This window comes from Hylaeus volcanicus, chromosome 5, assembly GCF_026283585.1.
Source record: "Hylaeus volcanicus isolate JK05 chromosome 5, UHH_iyHylVolc1.0_haploid, whole genome shotgun sequence".
Taxonomy (NCBI): Eukaryota; Metazoa; Arthropoda; class Insecta; order Hymenoptera; family Colletidae; genus Hylaeus; species Hylaeus volcanicus.
Genome location: NC_071980.1, coordinates 23136239 through 23155554, shown reverse-complemented (window position 1 = coordinate 23155554; position 19316 = coordinate 23136239). Strand labels below are relative to the sequence as shown.

The 19316-nt window shown below is 39.8% G+C and overlaps 1 protein-coding gene across 12 annotated transcripts in view; it reads left to right on the top strand.

Moving 5' to 3' along the window:
- The window catches only part of LOC128876251 (EGFR adapter protein-like), a 197251-nt gene that overhangs the window by 153667 nt on the left and 24268 nt on the right, over positions 1-19316 (top strand). Inside the window, exons 1-2 of one of the 12 annotated variants that reach the window (XM_054122447.1) lie at positions 6915-8835; positions 9432-9895. The exons of the other annotated variants lie outside the window; for them this stretch is intronic. Coding sequence (XP_053978422.1) covers positions 9671-9895 — 225 coding nt within the window. The 5' untranslated portion in view covers positions 6915-8835; positions 9432-9670. Of the gene's footprint in view, positions 1-6914; positions 8836-9431; positions 9896-19316 lie in introns of those variants that run through there. 12 annotated transcript variants of the gene reach the window in all.

Below are 19316 nucleotides of genomic sequence, written 5' to 3'. Positions count from 1 at the left end.
ATTTGCAAGCGGTCGAATTTGTTACAGAGCTTTGTTGGCGAAAAGTTGCGAAGTTAGATAGAGTACAGTTCAATGAGTTCCGTTAGAAACTTCAGAAGTTTGATTATCGAAGTTCAAAACTAATTTCATTGAAAACTCTTACATTGCGCCATGCAACCTCGTCGTATAGCTTCCTTTGATTTGCCTTTTCATCCAGATACAATCGAGAAATGTTTTGTATTCACGAAACGGACAAAGTATCCTGCGCCTGATCTGTGATTAAACTACAAGCACACTTGGGCATTTCCCTTCGTTATCGACTTTTTAAAACAGCGAAACGTTCGATAAAGCTCCTTGGTGACTGCTGAATCAGTCTTTTTCTCCGCTCCTCTTCTTTTTCATCTTTTACGAAGACTGAAATAGTTCGGGTTTATTTCTTTTTCCTGCACGGTAGCTGGTACGATTTGTCGTGCATTTGCTCCGAGCATGCATCGGCCTAACAGTCGTCACGCCGGATTGTTTTCCCATTTCTCAACGGAAGGAAAGAAATCTGGAACGTGCAGGACGAGAGTAAAAATAATTCTGGGCTCGTCACTCAGACAATTTTGAAATGCAACACGAATATTCGGTGGAAGTGATATAGCGAACTCCTCGGGAGTCACTCTAGCCTAAAATACTCGGGACATTGTGAACATGTTTTTACCGAACTAATTTTATGCCTTATACGTTTATCAAATCGTTTGAGACAACGTTATTGTATTTTATTGGATCGTACTAGGTGTAACCGGAATATTTCTTGGTAGATATCTTAGAAAATATTTCACAATATATCAAATATTGTTACGAGCAGAACAAAAATACATCCTATCGTAAAATTATATTTTGATACTAGAAAGATCACTGACCCAACGACACGTCGTATTGCTCTCGTTAATAATTGAGTACAACGAGAATCCGTGTAAACATTCATTAGTAAACATGCAATGGAGAATTGCAGGAAATAAGTTTGAATGGACGGAAGCCTAGATTAATGAATAGAGAAATGAAGTATAGGGCTGTATTGAAACGCGAATATTACACGCGGAAATCAACAACTAGTTTCAATGATGCTCAATGTTTCTAGCACATTTCTCTAGAGGAATATCACCGCAAAATGTATAGACGGTTAATGAATAGAAATATGTTGAATGAAAAGTATTCTTTTCTCATATCGAAGACACATTTTTTTTACAAATAATATAACGAGGGTTGTTTTACACCGATAACTATCCTGGATAATTTGAATGGATAAATAATTTCGAACAAATGAATAAGAATGTTAAAGCACTAAAGTACACAAACTTACAGCATTAAATTATTTCTTTTTTTAAACTGAATAACATGGAAAAATACAAATTAAACTTCCAAAATGTATGAGATTCTGAATTTAAAACTGCCATGAACTTCAATCTTTTTTTGTTGTATCCTTTTTAACAATTTTTTTGTTTTTTCATTCACACAATTAACAACTGCGAATACGACAATCCTTTTGCAAATGCAGTTTTTAAACAAATCCGTAATATCTGTCTGCTTTGTGTGTCTGTATACTTTAAACAATTTTGAAACCAGCGAAACGATGACATAAACCCTCCCTACTTTTGCATGGACTGCAATATACGGTACTTCATTTGGAACAAAAGTCTCGAGTTCATAAGATTTCTACGTTTCCATTTTATTATACTATATTATATATCCGAATTGCGCATCATTATTTCCAACAGCGCTCGATCCGCGCAGTTAATAGTCTATCATGCCGCGGGAGATGCTACCCTTGTCGCTTTTGAAGACGGCGAAACATTCTTCCGCATATTAACAGTCTTCCGTGTTCCGCGATGGAAGGCAATTCTGCGGTGTTTGTGGTTTTGTTTGATGTCAAAAATGCGCGATGATAACGGTGCAACCTTAGCCAGGCTTTCATAGTAATCGTTCGGCGCTGTTCGCGATGCCAAATGCCAACACTATGCACCTGCACAAATGGCAGTTACTTTTCATAGGAACCTCTATCCGCGCCGGCCATAACCGGGCGCGAAAGTTGAATAGAAAACCACCTGTTTCGTTCCACTATCTGTTTGCCATCGTTTCCTTTCCAACGGCGTAACACTGATGACTGTCCAGAGAACAGTACTCCACCAAGGTCAATGCTAATCAGCGTCGATTACACTTCGAACATAAAATTCTACTAATTATCTTTTACAGTCGAATCAAGCATTCTATTTCGTCCATAAAATGGTTTCTAAAACATTTCTTACTCCTTAGTTCTACAGTCATTTTAAATTTTTACTTGACAAAAAAAAAAGGACGTGAAAAGGAACACTGTAAGTATAAAGGGAAAAAATAATCGAGAAATAAGTGATGAGAAAATAAATTCGTAACTAATTCTGCAATTAGTTAATATAAAAATAAAACATCAAAATCATCAAAACCAGTTTGATATATGTAGATACCAATTATCATATGTCTGATATGAAATACATCGTTCAAATCTTGTAATGGAAAATATTTGTAGTTATCATTTTTCATGGTGTAATCTACAGTAACTGGACTACTTGGATGAAATGCTATAGTAACACGATAGGTCTCCGGAATTTGCCACTTATATTTCTAGGAATCCGAGACTTGCTGTCCCTTATAAAGAAATACTGTGGGTAACAACCAATTAGATCGTGGACTGAAACTTTCTCTACAAATAGCAAGGATTTTTACTAGTTCTATAGGGTGTTCCTACAATTGTAATACAATCGAGAAATCGAAGTAGAATTGTTCTATTTCTCCTTTATTATCGTGAAATATCTTCGGTATGCAAGCAAGAGATTCTTCATTTTCATCACGACATAGCTCTCCAATCAAAAGTCGCTTCTATGGTATTAACTTGTCGTAAAGACAGTATAGTTGTGTTTCCACATGGTACACTGTGGTATCAGACAAAGTAACTATTACTTCAATACCCGACGACACGTAACAACTGACAGAGTTTTCAAAGAAACGTGGAGAAATGGATCTCAAAAAAAAAAAAATCATGAAAAATCATTGGCGCAGGTAACTTCAAGGCAGAATGATGTCAGTAAGCGGGTACATACACCGATACTTGCCACTGTTTCCTCGGAATGAGGTTGACCTTGGCATTCTCCGTACAGATAATAGTGGTATCTAGTTGGTGGCTACATACGCTCCATTCTTTTGGATGTTGGTACCCTCGTTTCGCTTCGTGCGACCTCACTCTGCAGGTACAGTGGGTAAAAGTAGTATCGCCATGCTCGCTTCTCTTTCGATACCTTTATGTATTAAAGTAGAATATTAATAGAAAATATATATTCTGGTGTTTTATGTCAAACAGAAGTGGAGAATTTTGTTCGAATTCGAGATAATGTTGTTTAAAGGAATAAGAGGATAAAGGATAATTTTTTTTTTTTTGATGTAGTAAAGAAGATCTTCTGTGTCAAAAAATTATGAAAAAGTGAATATGTACCTGAAATTTGAAAATGTATAAATGAGTTTATTAGATTATCTGTTGCGTAGTTAGAAGATTAGAAAAGTGAAGGAACTATGTAGAAAAAGAAGTATTTGACTTAAGGGTGGAAATATTCATCTAATAACTGGAATGAAAAAGGATATAAAATATAATACTGTTTCACAATTTGAGCTCTACCAGTCGAAGACGTTCCAAAGAGTGATCGATGAAGGTGCAACAACAAAAAGTGCAAATTACATCCTCGTCATTTATGCAAGAACTGGCATTATTGAACCCAAGAAAAAATTGATCGATCATACTTACTAGGAGAGTAAGTGTGCTTGCCTTTGCTATTAACAGTGTGGACTATTTGAAGAACTGTTCAATCATAAACAGCCATAAGTTAATGTAGCGATCACGAGATAATTTCTTATTCTCAGACCAATTAAAGTACTCGTTAAAACATTTCTAATTATCAGTACTAAAAACGGTTATCCCTCTTTAACATACAATTTCAAACTCACATTAGCTACTAATGGTTACTAGCGATTTATTATAAGTTGTCAAATATTGTTTAATAGATTAACGTCTTGAAACTAACCTGTGGATATTTATGCAAATTCATATTTTCATAGATACAGAAAAAGAATTGAATCTTAAACGGAAGTATTTCTTATCTTCTAAATGGTATAACACGTACATTATTGTCAATGTTGTATGTATTATTGCGTTTGTACAAATTCTCATAAAGGAGTATAATTAAATATTCTATTCCACTTTGAATTAATTCTACTTTTATTTAATTTTGAACAATCATTTTTAAATGACCAGTTCTTAATCTAGTCCAAGCTCATGTCCGTTCCTGTTTTTGTGTTTCGATGCTTCGATTGTTACTAGATAAGGTTTGTCAACCGAAAGAGATGAATCAAATTTCTTTTTTCGTTCTTGCTACCGACAATTACCAGCACCTTTGGCCACGCGTAAGTCAACTTGTCCGCGACATCAAAGGTGGCATTAAACACACCGAAACCCCTCGAGGGTTCTGGCTAAATAAAGATTTGAGAGCGAGGTTCAAAGTGCATGGTGTAAGGCGTCCCAACCGGCGGAACCGTTAGGATGAACAGAACAGAGCACCGCGGACGGTTTGCAGGACACGAGTCGCGTGGAGGCGTGCGACTATGTAAGGTATGCAGCCTCGAACCTTTTTGTAACTTTTTATTAACCCTACCATGGGCATCCCCGCCGTTGCACACAACGAAAAAGACGAAGACGGCGATGTGACAAAAAGTAACATCCTCATCCTTGGCTGCGAGTTCGTACGAGAAAAAGGATTCGCTAGAGCCGTCCTAGAGGTTATTTCGTTAACGGTACCATATTCTATTTGCAATTATACACTTGTATGCAAATTGTATATAAATTTGTAAGAAAGATGCGGAAGGGCAAGATACATGCAAATATAATCAATATCGTCACTGTCATCGTCACACGTAGTCATCGTCGTCGTTACTGCCATCGTTATACTAGTCACAGCCGTCACCATCAACATTGGCATATGTCAATTCAGATACATGCTAATAAATTATCTTTATACATTTTTAATATACGACAACGATAAAACATTCCGTTACAGACAATGTATTCCGACTACTAAACTTTTCGAAAGAAACCAACCTCCTCCATAAATTATAACTGATGACCAAATAACTTCCCATTGAGTTGCTAATAATTCTACGAGATGCTTCACGAGACTGTAAATCACTGATAAAAAAAAATCCGATTCAATCCTAATATACGAATATCGAAAAGATGATTTTGCATATGTGTATGCTCTAATGCAACAGCATAACAATCATAAAACATGCAGTTGTTAGTTGGGATACTCTTGCATTCTGCATAATAACTCAACAAATCCAAGATATTTCCTACAGTATTATCGTAAAAGAAAGTTGATCTTATGCATGACCGAGTCAACAGTGCACAACAACCCAATGGAACAATATGCCTGAATCGTAAAACGCGCGATAAAGCGTCGAACAATTGGCTACATAAAATAACTCTCCGTAGCAATCACCCATTTCACACCCCGTCGACAGACGTTCCATGAAATAAAATTCTTCTCGGAACAATCTAATCCATCAAATTTGGTTCCGCCGTCAAACACATAAAATGCTATCGACCTTTGATCCACCGGTACGCGCGCTCGCAAGCGCATTCATTCCGCCGAGTCATAAGCGCATTCAGAATATTAATACCAGTACTAGGTACTCCTCCACGCACGATTAGCCTCTTTCGAGTCGTGGCTACGGAATCCACCTATCCAACGGTACTCGCCACTGCTTCCAGCCATCGCGACAATTACTATCGGATCGTCTCGAAACGAGTCGATCCCCTCGAATAAATTTCTTCCACCCACTTTACGACCTAAACTTTGAAGCAGTGGATATAGTTCGTAGCACGATAAAAATCGAGCAGATTTCTATTACCGAAGTAATGCTTCAGTAAGTGAAGTCGATTTACTAAAATTGATTAGGAAGCTTAAGGGTGCAATTTTGATCAATAGTCGGAAGAATGTTATTTTAATTTAGACGAAATGGACTTGGCATAGCATAATCTCTTACTTCTACATTTATGAAGATCTACTTGTCGAAATAACAATAAAATCGTCTTACATTTTGTTTTCAAGAGACATCGAGTACTATTTAGGAAGTTCGAAAATTGACAAAGTTGCGTTGTCATATTGGTCATCCTACCAACACTTGACTGTTTATTACGACTCCTAATGGTGTTAATGATTACATTTAATGTTATTTAAGAGAACTACACTAACATGAATCCCTAATTAATCGATTAGCGTTATTTTACAACAGCTCGAAAATCGTAGGACCTGGAAGACTAATTCGTCTGTAAAAAGTTAAACGTACCTTACCAAAAAAGAATTCGACTTCGCAAGCTACTTACCTCGCGCCGTTTAAAAAAGAATTTTCGTCACGCTACGATTATGACCCACAGTGGCTCGTTTTCCTAAAAAGCGTCGAGAACAACCCCGGTCGAGGGTCGAAGTCGTCGACCGGCGGAGACACGAACGCCGCGAAAAATGCGCTCGATCGAAGGTTCCCTTGATCCTTGTTCGTGGATCCCTGCGACGATCGATCCTCGCCGATGACGTCGGAACGTCGCGCGTCGTGCACCGAAGTGGATTGCATCAAAAGTAAAGTCCGTAGTCAGACACGAGTCCGCGATCGTGCCGGCAGGAGGTCAAAGAACGCGAATCGCAAACTCATGCGATCGGCGCGTTGCCGGCTCTCTCGAGAGTGGTGTACTCTTGGCGCGAGAGAGCCGAGCGAAGAGAGCCGGGCAGATGTCGAGGTAGGACGAGGATAGAGACAGCTGGTATTCGCCAGCTGCCGTTGAACGTGTTCAATGCCGCAGTTGGAGCAAGAAAGCGGTCGGAGAGAAGAGATCGGCCGGTCGCTCCGCTCGGTTTCGCGGTTATGGTGGGGATAGAACCGTGTGGGCCGCGACGGTGCTACCCCTGCTTCGTGTTCCTCTTCGACTTCAGTTTCTCTCTATACGTACCGGGAGGTATTGCCATTGCCAAGCGGGACTAGCATGCTCTAGGCCGCTTGACTCGCTTGATTGGACCACCACCTGGACCTGGCTTCCGTCAGGTACGACCGAAACCGAGACGTCCAGAGGTGGGGGGTTTGGAGCGAGGTTCCACCATTTCTTCTGGCAGAGCATCTCCGGTTGACAGTAGAAAGGCAGACCCGCGAAAGGCCGCTGTCGACTCCGTGAATCAATCCATAAAACGGAGATTAGCCGAGGCGACGTGACCCGTTTTGAGACTTCTCCTTTTCCCGATCGTTGTTAATTGGCTCGATCGGTTATCCCGCGAAGATAACATCGACGAAGATAGATCGAGTACGTCGGTAGTGTCCGTGAAAGATCCAGTGAAATCGTGTCTCGCGGCGAGAATCTCTCGACTCCGACACCGTTTCCATCCGCGGTGAAAATTGTCGTCGAATTGAGAGCGTGTTTTCATGGTCGGTGTGGTCGGCTGCGGCTGGTATCGTTACGGTATAACGGAACCGTATCCGGCAGCGGTCGCTGCAAAAAAAAAAAAAGAAGGGAAAATGTGTAAAGCTAATAGCGAAGTCGAGCTTACCTTGTTCGAGTCTGGATCATTGATCCCGAGGTAAGACGACACGGATATTCCGGAGCGCGGATGCGCTTAAATATTATTTCGTGCGACGGTTATCATTAGCGGAGTCGCTCGAAGCCAGCCTGAAGCTTGAATGGGAATAATCCTAGCCGATTCCTGGTCACGTCAGCCGAGTTGTAAAGGTAAAACAAAACCGTGAAGGAGAGAGCGGAAGAGAGAAGTGCCGCGGACTTAACGTGCCAGTGGTGGACGCAAGTATGGTTGACAGTCGACGAGGACGAAGCGAAAGGCAGCTCCGAACTCGTTAACCGGTTTCCGCGGATCGGCATGCAGAACGACACTCGGTGAAGACTACGTACGCCACGAAGTGGAGCCCTCGATCTTCCGTGCGTGTACCACGCGTAAAGCGATCGGACCGGTCCACTGGATCGGAGACGGATGATCACCTGCCAACGATAATATATCTCGCCGCGACTGTGTTGGACCTGGATAATTCTTAAACCTCGTCCCTGATAAGCGTTAACTGGAATAAGGTATAATCGTGGTCGTCGAGTATATCTCGCTCGCGATAGCGAGGAAACTCGAGCGCCGTTTGAAAATAGAAATTATAACGTAAGCGCTCGTTGACGGGGTTGTTGTCCTAGCAGTCGTAGCACGAAGGGTAAACGAGGGGACGTCAACCCGTAACAGAAACGCGCGTGTCAATCATCGAAACGTGCCTACGTTGCGGTTCGGTGGGATATTTTTAACCGTTCGTGATCCAAGTTCCCGAGATTTCCAAGGAGACGAGCTGAAGTGATCCTGCGTCGATTTACCTTCGAAAGTGTGTTTGGAGGAATTCGTTAATGAGAGAGGCGCCAGTGATATGACGCGATTCGTCGCTGTTCTCGGCAAAGTGAATTTCTCGGGATGTGCGTTCGCTAGCTGATAAGTGAATGAAGATTCCACACGGCGGTGTTGAGTGCGTGGCTACCGGATTGAAGCCGGTATGCCATTACTATACGAATTAGAAAGTGTGTTCGGTGATGCCGTGAACAAATGGGTGCCGGTTGAAACAACGACGGATTTAGAGGGAACCTCGCACGCCTATTGTGAACGAATTGGATTTATAAGTTTCGTGGAATATTCTAAGTGAACGACGAACGTGTACGAAGTATGAAAAATCGCGTCCAACTGCTGTGTTCGATCATCTTCGACAGTTAAAAGGGTACTCTTTTTTTCTGAGTTGAATAATAGATTTTTTTTACGGTTAATATTTTTGTCTTTTAAGGTCTCTGAAATATTTCCACAAAATTATTAGTTGTAATAATTAATTCTGTGCCACTCGAAGGTGAACTCACTATTTATTTAGAAAACAAAGAGTATGCAACTGCTAATCTATCCTTAGTCACATAATCCAAAAGGGCACATATGACTGTAAAATCAAATCTCCAAGTAAATATTTTTGTTTAAACTGGAGTTATAAATAATTAAACGTAAAGTAATAAATAGCACTAATGAATATTATAAAAATAATGCAACTACCGAATGCGCATGCACAATTGCACTTATACAAAAAAATGAACCTACAAGTATAATACTCTTTGAGCCATACATCATTTCACTCTGATATTTTTCTCTAGAGGCACTGATAACGGAATTACGACTTATCACCTTTACTTTGCCCACTCTGTGTATCTACGTGTAAATAGATCTGTCAACAGAAGTTTACGTCGAGTACTTTGACCGCATCGAAATAAAAAGAATTATCTCGGAACTGCTCCAAAAAGAAAAGTACCCACTTAACGATTTCTTTTTTAAAAGGGATTATAAACATACGCGAACGGTGCGCCATGACGGATCCATGCTCGTTTTTCGAGCCGTCAGCGAACCATGTAACGCGTCCAACTGGAACAATGATCGGTGGAACAAAGACGCGTCCGTTGTGTAACTGAAACCAGGGTTTCCGGCGTGTCGAAAAAATTTCGAAAATTCGGCGAAAGCCACGAGCCGTGCGCTTCGAATCGAGTTGGAAGACGAAGAGGTGCAACGGTCGCCGTGGCATGAGGAGGTTCACACGCAGGCGCAAAACCCTGGCCGCATTCTCTGCGATTATGGGACGCCTTGGTAAAGCCTCGCAGAGCACGACGAGGCCCATCTTCAGGGTGCAGTATCGCAAGCTTGTAGACGAGTACTCGCAGCAACAAGAACAGCTGAAGTTTATGCCAGCGTTGCCCGACTACATGTCGTACTGCTGTTGTCGATGTGGTCACACTCAGAAACTCAAAGTAAGTTTTTTTTACGTCTTTCTCACCTGACGGAATATTCAGCGGTAGCGTCAAACACCTGGCGCAGCGCTAAGAAACGTCGATGACTTAACGTCGCACCCGATTATCCGATTAAAGTTAGGACTTATTCATTTCGTCGAATCTTAATCGCGGTGATTAGATAATCGTGAAAGAAGAGAAAGTTGTTTCATTGATTCTATCTTCGATTAAACGGCGTGGGAAGTTAGATGTTTTAGAGCATGTACTTCTTGATCACTGTGCTGTACATGTTTGGCTGTAATAGTGGTTTATATTTGTTCTATTTGAAAGAAGCAGCAGTTTAACTAGCTGGTCCATGAATTGGATTTTATCTTCCAAACATGAAATTATTTTCTAATTACTTAAACAACTGAGCATTATTCTCAAACATAAATAATAGATGGTCGAGTATTAAACGTTTCTATAAATATTACTATGATTTAATAAAGATACAAAATCGAATCTGAAACAAGCACGAGTTTAACTCTCTATCGTATAAATAAAATTTACTCAAAGTATACAATAAATAGAAAAACCTGCAGGTTTCGTAATACAGGGTTGAATATAAATATAAATATTTTTCAAATATTTACTTTTTGATAAAAGGAGCAAGTAGGACAGACAGTTTTCACGAGAGCAATCGCTGGTTGCGTCATTAAGATAGCCCTAAGGTTTCGCAACGTCAGATTCATCTCCTTTTTTATCTACCCTTTCTTTCGCAAAGCTGTCGTCGCTCGTTCTGCGCGCTTCTGAGAGTCACTGAGAACACCTTGCGATATATATTAACCAATCGCTATTAAGTTGCAGTAATACGACTCCAAACACTGCCGGTGCATATGGCAGGTAGGGCTTCACGAGAGCGAGTCCCTGTCGTTTCGCCGAGAAGAAACACGCAAATTAATGTTTATCGACAAGTTTTGAAATTTTTGTTCCAACACTTTATCTACCAGCAGTCTATTTATAGGCTTTTTTATTCAAATATCTACCTGTTGGAATTTATTAACTGTGTTGTTGTGAAAGTATACAATTTTTATTGTAAATGTTTCAGAAAAATTGTATAAGTAAAAACAGTAACATTAAATAGGAAGATGGTTAGGTTCTACAGGGCCCTTGTAGAAATGTAATTGCCTTATATCAATTTCTATATCTAGATATTTATAAACTTAAGAAAATTTTGCAGTCGTAATTTAATTAATTTACCCAATTCCTAAAGGGTGCTTAAAGTACACAATTTTCTAATCGCCATCATTCACTCTGTAAAGTCTAAATAAGCACGATATGCAGAAATATTTTATCAATTGATATTCAAGAGACAATTTCAACAAACAACGTGGAATTTTAACGGAAGAAATATCGCGCAATGATCGCCACGTATCCAACGGAAAGCGCATAGAAACAACAACCTGTCACTTCTCGTGCTGTTTTCTACCTGTTCGACCGGTTGACGTGTTAAATAGATCCGCTATCCTAGTAAATCTTAAACGAACTGGTTAATCCAAACATGGTTACGGTGAAAAAGGCACAAGAAAATCTGGAGAGCCACGGATCGCTTTCAAGACGTACGATGCAACGAGAACCCCGTGGAAGAAGTTGGAATTCCAAGAAAGTCGAAGAAATAAATATTGTATCTAAACTGGCGAAGGAATTTCTTGCAGGAAAAAAGATTCCGTGGCATACTGAGAAACTCTCCTATCTGCTTGAAATGCATCCGAAGGGGACAGATTAAAGTTACCTTAAAGAGGCGCAGCAGAAAGTGTCTAACAGCTAATCTCTAACGCTATGAACACTTTAGACGTAAAGTGCTTTTATCAGTGAAATATATAATTACGCAGTTGTACCCTTATTCGAGCATATTCGTCGATGACAAAAGATTGGAATTGTGTTAAAACATTAAGGGACTACATACTAAATATTGTTGCATTCTGATAGATAATAAAACGACTACAAAGATTTTAGACAGCTGGGAAATCCCGAACACCATGATAAAAATATAGAGAAACACAGGGTTTTATATTTCAACTATTTGAGGAGGATGAAGATGACCGGGACCTTAGTTACTAGCCGAGTTGAAGGTTTCTAGAAGCTGAGACTTGAACTTTGAATTGGAAAGCACGCCATGCCGAGTAAGATGTTTTTCCTGGTCAGCCAATTTGATTGGAGTATCTAAGATGATTAAATGTGCACATTTGAAGAAGTCTGGCTATCGTCGGAACTGTCTTTGACGAATCAGGGCAAATATAGATAAATGGACAACTGGACTTCGAACACATGATTTCCTAACTTCTAACATTAAATTCCTTAACAAGTCTGTCGGGGTCCATTGAACTCCCTCTAGGTAGGGTACATCGGGATCGCTGAGCCCACACTGTAGCTATAACCAAACGTAGCTACAGACCCTGCGGGTTAATTCTTTCAGACCTGAATTAATTTTTTTTCTAATGTAATTTAATTTTTAGGGCTACCTTGAACCAAAATTAGTATGGAAAAAATGAAAAAAGGAATCCCATTAGTGTAATTTTTTAGGAAAACTGGTCTTTCTTACATAGATAAGGACATTCGCCCTAAACGATAGCTTAGGTAATTTTGAAATTTTGTGTCCTCAATTGTGGACGCCAGGTCTGTAAGGGTTAAGAAGAAAAATAAAAATAAATTTGGATGTACAAGATCCTTGTTTCCTGGTAGATACCAACCGTTGCGATTCTGGCTCTCTAGTACTTTGTCCAATAATATCGAACGGTGTTGGCCACTTTACCGATTTAATTGGCACCCGGAACAATTAGAAAGATCGACTTAGCCGCAAATAGAACGTCGGATCCGCCGATCCTGAAGAGTCCTCGATTATTCAAATCCGCACAGGAGCCTTCGAGCAGCCTAACCTTAGTGATATTGCCGTCCAGGACAGACGAGAGAGAGAAAGAGAAAGTGAGAGAGAAAAGAGAAAGAGCAAGGAGGGGATAAGCCGTGGGATCGGACGGGCACATTCCTCAGGTCCGTAAGTACTTATAGCTGCTCATGGCATCGGATGCCTATGCTTGCTACCTCGTGCTTCTTTACCGATAGACTACCTGCATAATACATACTGATATTTCAGCAGTCTCCTTCGTGCTCTTCAAGCACACACTTATGAGAGTTCTTCGTGATCGAGAGACTCCGGTGGTGCTTGGAAACGCGACGAAATTCGGGAACCAAAGTCGGAGTAGCTCGCGAGTTTAATTCCCAAAAGTACTCTTGACTATTGGGTTAAAGTATAATGAGGCAAAGTAAGACACATTAGAAGACCGTTTGAAACTGTTTATTCGATTAATGCTCCGTTTATAAATGATGATAAAATTAATATGCCCTCAGGCTTGAAGAAACTATTTTTATTTTCGTTTCAACTCGTCGTCAGAATTAACATAATGTGAGAGCAATATTTTAATATTTCGTATAAACTGTATGTATAATAAAATTATGTTCCGTTCTTTGTGCCATGTTAGGTTCAATAAATTTTGAAAAATCTCAGAGTTACACTCCAAAATCTATTTAAATTTACAACTTAGTGTTGTCAAGGACCTACTTTGAACATGAAATTTAGTTTGTGTCAAAGTAGACATAGCTAGCTAAAAGAGGGTTAAAAGGAGAATAGAACATTGGCCAGTTTTCTTCCTATAATATGTTTACAAAAATTTGAAGAACTCAGGAGTACCATTCGAAACCTTTCTGACTAAAAATACGCAACTTGGTGTTATCAAGTCCCTACTTTGAACATGAAATTTATCTTGCGTCAAAAAACACCCAGCTGGCTGATAGAAGGTTCAACGCAGTTCACTTTTCGACGGCTCTGGCATAAGTTCGAACAACGAACGTTCCCATGCGCGGGCATAAAAATAGATAAAATAAATAAATAGCGGGGAGTGGTGCTGTTAAGGCACTTATCGCTACCGTTCACGTAAATCGTCTTCAATCCTTTTTTAGCTCCGCCCTTTAAAGTCATGCTCAGCCCAGACGCATTTATCGCGATACGTTCGCTCTATTTCCTCCCCGTGACACTTCGCGTACACCATTCCCACACTACCGACTAGCACAATTTAGATAAACCCAGCGTAGCGGAGAGATTAAAAGGTTAGCCGAGAAAACAGAGTACGTTAATTGCCGCCACTTGAACCATGACCTTACCAGAAGTTACGAATAGACCGGGACACAACTCACGGACATAATCGGAAAGGGACCATCTTTAAAAAAAAAAAAAAAAAAAAAAAAAATTATTTAATGGACATTGTTATCGATGATAGAACACAAAGAAATTTATTAGAAATGCATCGATTTAATTCTAGAAATATATTTACATTACCTTCGAAGTAAAATGCTCGTGAAAATTATTTTGTTATTTGTACGAGCCTCCATGAATTAATTAATACACAAACTAAAAAGTAAATGGTTAATTCTGCAGAGTTATATAATTCTTGTATAACTGTTACTGTGATTTAATAAAACGCATAATTTCTATGTATGGCTACTGTCTTTTTCCTGCTATATATTTTGACACTAATAACATAATGTCAGTCTCATGAGTATTCGTACCCCCTCTGTCTATTAAAGAAATTTGTCTAAATTAAATGATGACTTTGATGTTTCGAACTCAGGCTGAGTAAATACACCTAGTATTGCAATTTCAGAAGTTATTAAAAATAATCCAATTCGTCCAACGTTTCTCTAAAAGATAATTTGGTACGATCTCCACAGTGTATCGGTAAAAGTTCTTACAATTCCGATCTCATCTTACCCCGTCCCAGCAATTACGCAACTATCACGATTCGATGAAATGTTAGTAGGTCTCCATAAGTTGGATCGCCTCTTCACCCTGAGATTAACCGAGAGTGATAGCAAATGAAACTCCGGCATACTCTTATTCCTGTTCACGTGAGAACGTACAATCGGTATCCTTCGCGAAGAACGACTGGCTCCTTCTCTGTCTTCTCGTTGCCCAACGTGTTCGAGTGGGACGAGCGTTGCAGAATATTCTAATAAGACGAACGGATAACGACGCTTCGCCCTCGCATATTTTGCTATGAAAGAAACATCAATGCCCGCGGGCCGCTTGCATCGGGCTCTGTTATCTTTAGCTTTCGAATCAACCGTTTCCGTTGTCGTAAATTTTGCATTGTTCTGTAGACATGGAAATAATTTCAAACTTCCCCAAAATATTAATATTTCAATCATTCAAATTCTGCTATGTATTCAGTAGTGAACAAAAAGTCAAAATATTAGGTTATTCTTTTGATCATTTGAATAAATATCTATTTGAAAAGTCAGCCCCATAATTATTCGTACTCTCTTTGTCTGTTAAAGAAATTTGTCTAGATCGAACGATAGGTTTGATGCTACCAAACAAATTTTTCATTACGAGTATATGCATGCGTAAAGTTTGTTAATGTACATATTCATAATGAAAGATTTATTTGGATATATGAAACCTATCATTTAATTTAGAATCTCCAAATTGCACCCTGCCACCCAACAATCGTTCCCAATACATCATTCCCGGAGATAACGAGTTCAACAATCGTGCGTTTCTCGTAAGAATATCGAACACGTCCTCAAATGTTTCGCCTACACAAGAGATATTTTGAATGACGTCGTCAAGAGTTATTCCACCACCGTGAAGACTTCCCGTGGCTGTCGAAGCAACCCTCGGGGACCCATTGAAACGGCATTCTGGACACCCTCGCCGACGTTGACAATGGAAAGCACGAGATTGATCTCACTCCAGCGTGTCCGCAGACAAAACCCCGAAGTCTTTTAACGAGCCCTTAGATAATAGAGTCCGAATTCGATCGGGACACACGAGGCCCCCTCTAATGGATGCCTCGATGGAGTCGACAGTCTTGAAAGATCCAGGTGGGTCTAGGTAACTCGGCTCTTGTGCCACGACAATAGCATGCGGCCCGTATACGATACTCGTTTTCGTCCTCAACGTGGACCGCAGTCGAAACGTAGATATTTCAGGTTAAGAAAAGAACCAGATACCCCAGGTGAGCCAGAGGGATCGAGGGAGATAGAGCGAAAGAAGCGAGGAGCACAGAGAGGGAGAGACCGAGCCCGCTTCCAGGTCGCAGACGTTACGGAATTCCTCTCGACATCAATAGAGCATCATGCACAAAGGGTGGCCCATTATTGTCGGGGCACTTCATAGGAGCCCCAGGTACAATATGAACTCTCGAGCCTTGGTGCAGGCATAAGTTACACCTGGTAGCTCCTCAATAACACATTACTTCCCCGGCAAAGAACGTAGTAATGGCTTCGTCGTGGATTCGTCGTGCCACTCGAACTCACTCGCTCATTCTCCCTTTCTCGTTTTGTTGTAGAACTGAAAGCACCTTTTTGTGGTATTTTCCTCTGCTTGGAAGCTTCTCGCCCAAGTACGAGAAACCCATGAGAATATAATTGGCGCCCCGGCACACAGGTATCCTGACCTTCGTTTCGGTCCCTGGATCCATTGGACGTTCCTATAGGAGCGATAAGTTACGCAGTCGTTGTCGTGGACCTAGGAATATAGGGACGGAGCATTTCTACAAGGGAAGGTGATAATAATGGGGGGAGGGGGGGGGAGTATAGCGCGGCGCGGAAATATTCGGCTTGAATGCTACCTTTGATTGGGTGACACTTGACCAATGAACGTGGAGTTTTTAAAACGTTGAACGTGTTGTAATTTAACTATAATAGACAACTATTGAAATTTATTAAGTAAGAATATATTAAGTATTCGTACTCTATACATATTGAAGAAAGTCTAGATTAAATGTCAAGTTTGATGCCTCCAAATAAATTTTTATATGAAATATATACGTGTAAAGCTTGTGCATGTACATATCCATAATGGAACATTTGTTTGGAAATATCAAGACTATCATTTAATTTAGGCAAACTACTTCAATATACATAGAGGGTACGAATACTTATGGGATTGACTGTATATGTTTCAACAATTCCTTTGAATAATACGTATCTACCCTATCATGAAAAACATATGGAATATGTATGCTCCATCCCCTTCCACGGTTCTCCGAACATTATCATTTCCGAAACTAATATCAATTTAAACATTTGAAATTAAATTTGAAGAATACAACTGCCCAACAAATATCCAATCCTGAGTGAATTTGAATGTCACTATGGAAGGCTAAAAGGAATTACACTTTCAAAAAAATATAAGAAAGAAACGATCGATTTTCGTTGACTATCATCTTATCTTCTTTAAGAGCACAACAAAGGGGTGTCGGTGTGTACGCAGTGTGATGGGGGCGTTGAGCCGAGAAAGATTTGGTAAAGGGGCGTTGGACCGAAAAAGGCTGAGAAACGATGGTCTAGTTGCACGCTACGTGACTCCTGATCCTTATGTATTTTTATTTTTACACACTTTGGTGGCTGTAGAAATACGAGACGCAAGAAGGTTTCAAGTTTTGAAAATTCTCGAGGACGACACGACGACGGCCGTGGCTACTGTCCACTCGGGATTTCCACGATGTGTAAACAGTATGTTTAAATGCAGCACACGCCACCCTCTGCGTGCACATTACGCCACTACGTTTATCCACTTTGCTTCTTTCGAGCGGAGAACATTTTCAAACATTACTTTGCTACTTGTTGCGACCGATGTGAGTGGTGTCCCTAATTGAAGCCTTTCTTGCAACTCCCACGCTCGGCAAACACTTACTAAAAGGAAAATGAAATGCTTATTAAATACTATGTCGGGGTGTGATTCTGTGTAATATTATTAAATCAGTGGTATAAAGTGCACTTTATCGTTGTAACGTATGTTCCATTAATTACACATGTTCCTGTAGCTGTTGGAATATGCATGCGAATGAGAACGAAGTTGGAATTTAGTTACGAATGAAAAAATAATTATTGAGTGTTCATTATGTAAGCAATTTAAATATTTTACTATAAATAAAATATTTTTAATATTGTCTGGTAATAACTAAAGCCAGCTTTGTTTGTGTTCAATGATATTGACTATATAAATAATTAATACAAGAAGACATTCTAATTAAATTTAGTATAAAACAGTGGGAACACAATTAATTCGAATATTTGAAATCATACTTATTTTTCATGAAGGTGTCTTCGTCTGTAAGTCCGTCCAGTTATTTGAACATTATTAAACAGAGAATGGTCGATGTTGGAAATAGGAGTGTTCTATCAGCAAAGCATTCTCTTACCCAACCACTCGTATCTTCCTATTAGTTTGAGTAATGGAGGTTCTAGCGTAATTTTTGTATTTAGTGATTGCTTGTCTGGAAAAGGAGAAGAGAAACAGTAAACCAGACTTGTCTTGGAAACAAAAATACAGTGTTTCTTTGTGGGGTAAAATGTTAGGCGGAGTGGACCCTTAGGCGAGGCATCAAGTGACTTCAGATCCTCGTAATATCCTTATACGTTTCTTGTATGAAGACATTCCACGTGCACACTGCAACCTTCCGGCGGTTTAAGTTTGCCATTCCGCGGTAACCATCGTGTCGGCACTTAACAAAAGATTTCCAGCGCATACATAACAAACTTATGGTATGGTAATGGGGCGTTTTAGCTCGTAGCGTGAGGAGTTTCAATTTTACAAGGTATTCAAAGATGTTACCGCTCTTCTTGTAAAATACAATATGTACACGCTACAATATAGTCGCAAACACGACACAAGTATGTCCCTCGTATGGTTGATAATAAAGGAAAGTGACAGAGGAAGAAATTTAACTGTTTTATTATCAAGCGTACGACATTACTTTATCTGATATTGTGGTTATGGAAAATTGTGACTTTTCTAAGAAGAATTATTGTAATCACGTGCATTGAGTTTTTCAAATTGCTTTGTTCATAGAAAGTATTAAACATTGGAAAAATATTGGTCAAATATTTTGAAATGTCTGAACATTTTCAACGAACGACAAACATAATTGTAAAATACTTTAAAAAGTATTTCAACTTTATTACTTTTCTTTTAACCAACACTATAGAAAGTTATTCAGAAGAATAATTACCAATCTATTCGAATCAACACCTGTTTTAAACAGCTCGACGTCTTAGTAGGAAATTCTGTGAAACCAAACAGATAAGAATAACGCTTTTCGCAACGATGGCCGTTTCCAGAAAGCTAAGTTGGGTAAGATGGAATTTTCTTCCCGTGTTTTTCGCTGTTCTGCCACAGTTCTTTCCTCCCTTCTAGAATTTATACGGTGTACGCACTCCCTTTGACAACGCCAGTGCGTGTTCCCTCTGTGTGCGCAACGCACCATTACGCTTATCCACTTTACTCGAGTGCACTTCCGGTTTTGTCTCGTGGTTTCACTCCTCTCTGGGTAATAACAATTATTCATACTGACATTCACGGCCACACACGATTTCTTCCTTTTCCCGTCGCACGTTGTTAGCC